The 3492-nt window shown below is 43.0% G+C and overlaps 1 protein-coding gene across 1 annotated transcript; it reads left to right on the top strand.

Annotated features, from left to right (window-relative positions):
• Positions 1–233: 233 nt before the first annotated feature.
• Positions 234–3492, top strand: LOC139326232 (vomeronasal type-2 receptor 26-like; the record flags this gene model as incomplete). Its single annotated transcript, XM_070956389.1, has 3 exons — positions 234–401; positions 2209–2323; positions 2639–3492. Coding segments are annotated over exons 1-3 (1137 nt in total), but the record flags the coding sequence as incomplete, so codon positions are not given.

Raw genomic sequence — 3492 nt, forward strand, 5'->3', positions numbered from 1 at the left:
TGCCAATATAGGGTTGAGCAATTTGCTGAATATTTGTTTTATTTATGAAGGTAGTAACTCCTATTTTTCTAAATGTATATTTTGATGTTAGGCAGCTGTAGAAAAAAGATTCAAATGTGTAAACGCTAAAGGGGATTTTTTTAAAAAAAGCTTTCAGATGTTAAACTTCCTGGATGTTCCCCTTCTAGTTCCATCCTTTCCTGCAGAAGAATGAGTTTTGCAATATTTCCATTATGAAACTCTACTTGGATCAAAATGGAGATGTAGCAGCAGATCTGGCAATCCTGAGCCATTTGATTCTCCCCAAGGAGGATCTCATCAAACTTCAAATGGGGACTTTGGAAAGACAGAGACTTACTATCTACCAAGATGCTCTTTCAGAGCTAAAGTTGCTCAACCAGGTGGGAGAAATTTTGGAGACTTTCCTCTTTTTTCCAAAGATTTCAAACCCATTTCATGTGGACTAAGCCTAGTTTCCAGGGTCCATGACCTTCACTGAGAATTGAACATGGGGAGTAGAAACCTTATAGTTTTCTTTCTATAGGCCACTTGGGAGCCTTCAGTACTTTAGACCAAGCTGTTCTTCAGCTGCTGTAATACTGAAGACTCTTTGTAGCTGGTTCAGCCATGTCCAACCTGGGATGAGAAACCCTCAAGTGCTGGAGGTTGTGTTGTTAAGAGCTTCAGGTTTGCTTGTTCCTTGTCCTGAAAGAGCAAAGCAGAAGGGGATTCTGTTGAAGAGACCCTGAATTGAGGTTTGGACTGAATGAGATGAAATTGGATCATGGCTGGATGGAGCTTCTGGGGATCGAATTGGGAGAGAAGCTTCCTCTTGTCCTGCTTAGGGAAAGGCCATTGGGAAATGGTTCCCTGAAAGGGCAGCTCCATGGTCTGTGATGTGTTTACTGTAAGTAGTCCAGATCTGGTCAAAGTTAGCCATATCTGTCTTTGGGGGGAGCAATTGATCTTCTGCCCCTAGGAAGGAGGTCCAAGGCTTTCAGTTCACGTAAAATGACAGTGACCAGTGAGAGAATCCCTTGACCCAGAAACCTGAAACACAACTTTAGTTCAAAGAAAAGATCTTCCTGATTCAGAAGTAATGAGACAGATTGTGACAGGAAATGCTAGTTAGATTTGGCCTTTGATAATTAAGAGGGCTCTTCATCTGAAAATGAATGGCCTTGTTTATCTTGAGTGTTAGCCACCTTCAGTCCCTCTGCTTGAAAAGGAGTCTCCAAATTCAACTACTATTAAATGTGGGTCTGTCTTTCCATGCCAGTTGGAGTCTCCTAATTGGAGTTCTTCAACACAAAGGACTTTTTCTTGGATAACTGGATGGGCCTCAGAAATATCTCCTCCTGACCCAGGACTCACACTCATGTCCCCTCTGTTGCAGCCAAAGATTTGCGACTTAATCTTTTTCAGGGACACCTTCTCATGATCTCCCCTCAATCTCACTACAGTTCTAGAAACTGTGCAGAAACCTTCAGTCTTAATAAAGGAGAATATTGGTAGCTCAGGGTTGACATGAGGGCTCCTTGGTGCTCTCTGAGCTTGCTTGTTTTCTTCCAGGCGTTTCATTACCCAACTAGGTAACATCATCAGCTATAATTTATGAGGAATTTTTCCTTTGTCTCTTAACGGGGAGACTGTTTTGAACTAGTGTCAAAGGGAAGCAGCTTTGCAAGGCTTTCTGTAGTCCAGAAGAAACCTTTCCAGACCCTACTGGTCAGAAGTTTCCTTTTTAATAACGTTTTACTCTACTTAAATAAATCTGTATTAAATAAAATAATTTAATAAATCTTTGACAATGACTGTATTTAAAAATTTAATATGATCATCATCACCATGGATAGATAGATGAAGAGTGGAGGAATGCCTTTTAATACAGTCATGAGGGGGAACCTTGAAGTTTGTCACAATGCTTAAATCTTTTCTCAATTCCATCCTTCCAGACTTTATTAAATAGAAAAGTCCTTTATTATTCCAACGTGTTATGCCAGAAGCAAAAGGGAGGAACTAAAGGAAGAACCTTCCAGGGTCACATCTCCTACACCTGTTTAGAAGGAGTCAGAGATTTCATATTTACCTCAGTGAAGCCCAGAATCTACTTGTCTAATGTCCATTTCTCTCCCCATTTTCCATGGATGGAGAGTCCTCACATTTTCTTTGGCATTCCTATTTTCTTCTGCTCAGTCCCTGCCTCAGTCCAAATGTGTGGAAAGTTGCCATCCTGGATTTGTCAAGAGAGCTCGAGAAGGAGAGCCAGTTTGCTGCTATGACTGCGTTCCTTGTCCGGAGGGGACCTTCTCCACTCAGGAAGGTGGGTGACACCAGAGGAAAGGAAGGCCTGGTGGAAATGGATTTATCCGCAGCATTTTGATGAAAGTGCAAATTAAAACATGCCTTGAAGTTCAACACTTTTTTGTGTTTATTCAAAATGCATTAGAAATCCTCCAATTTCATATAGTTAGCTATACAGTAAATGTATTAGAAAATTATATTATCATTATTTTCTGTGGAATGGTTAAAGAACACATCTTGGAAAATATTGCTGGAATCAGCTCAAAAAAAAAAAAGACTTCTTGAAATGTAAAGGACAGAATATTGAGGAAATATTGCTTTTTCCTTTTCTCAGATACAGAAAAATGCACCAAGTGCCCAGATGATAAATATCCAAATGAAGACAGAGTCCAATGTCTCCCCAAAGTTGTAACCTTCCTGTCTTATGAAGAACTTCTGGGCATCATCCTGGTCTCTTTTGCCCTACTCTTCTTCCTAACTGCAGGCCTTGTTCTAATCATCTTTATTAAATACCGAGAAACTCCCCTTGTCAAAGCCAACAACCGGGACCTCTCCTACATCCTCCTGGTCTCCCTCCTGCTTTGCTTCTTGTCTTCTCCTCTCTTCATTGGTCAACCAAGGAAAGCCACCTGCGTTCTCCGACAAACGGTTTTCAGCCTCATCTTCTCAGTTGCTGTTTCTTCTCTCTTGGCCAAAACCATCACGGTGGTGCTGGCCTTCCTGGCCACAAAACCAGGAAACCGAGTGAAGAGATGGTTGGGGAAGAGCTTGGCCAACTCCATCATCTTCTCTTGTTCTGCAGTCCAACTTGTCATCTGCTCCACCTGGCTGGGAGTTTCTCCCCCCTTCCCTGACTCTGACCTCCACTCCCAGCCTGGAGAGATCATCCTGCAATGCAATGAAGGGGCCGTTGTCATGTTCTACGTCACCCTCAGCTACATGGGCTTCCTGGCTGCCATCTGCTTCACGGTGGCTTTCCTGGCCAGGAACCTGCCTGGGGCCTTCAACGAAGCCAAGCTGATCACCTTCAGCATGCTGGTCTTCTGCAGTGTCTGGGTGACTTTTGTGCCCACCTACCTGAGCACCAAAGGGAAATCCATGGTGGCTGTGCAGGTCTTTTCCATCCTGGCCTCCAGTGCTGGTCTGCTAGGCTGCATCTTCATCCCCAAGTGCTACATTATCCTTCTG

The sequence above is a fragment of the Pituophis catenifer genome, unplaced genomic scaffold (genome assembly GCF_029215685.1).
Source record: "Pituophis catenifer annectens isolate HBS135680 unplaced genomic scaffold, rPitCat1.0.hap2 SCAF_19, whole genome shotgun sequence".
NCBI classification, from domain to species: domain Eukaryota; kingdom Metazoa; phylum Chordata; class Lepidosauria; order Squamata; family Colubridae; genus Pituophis; species Pituophis catenifer.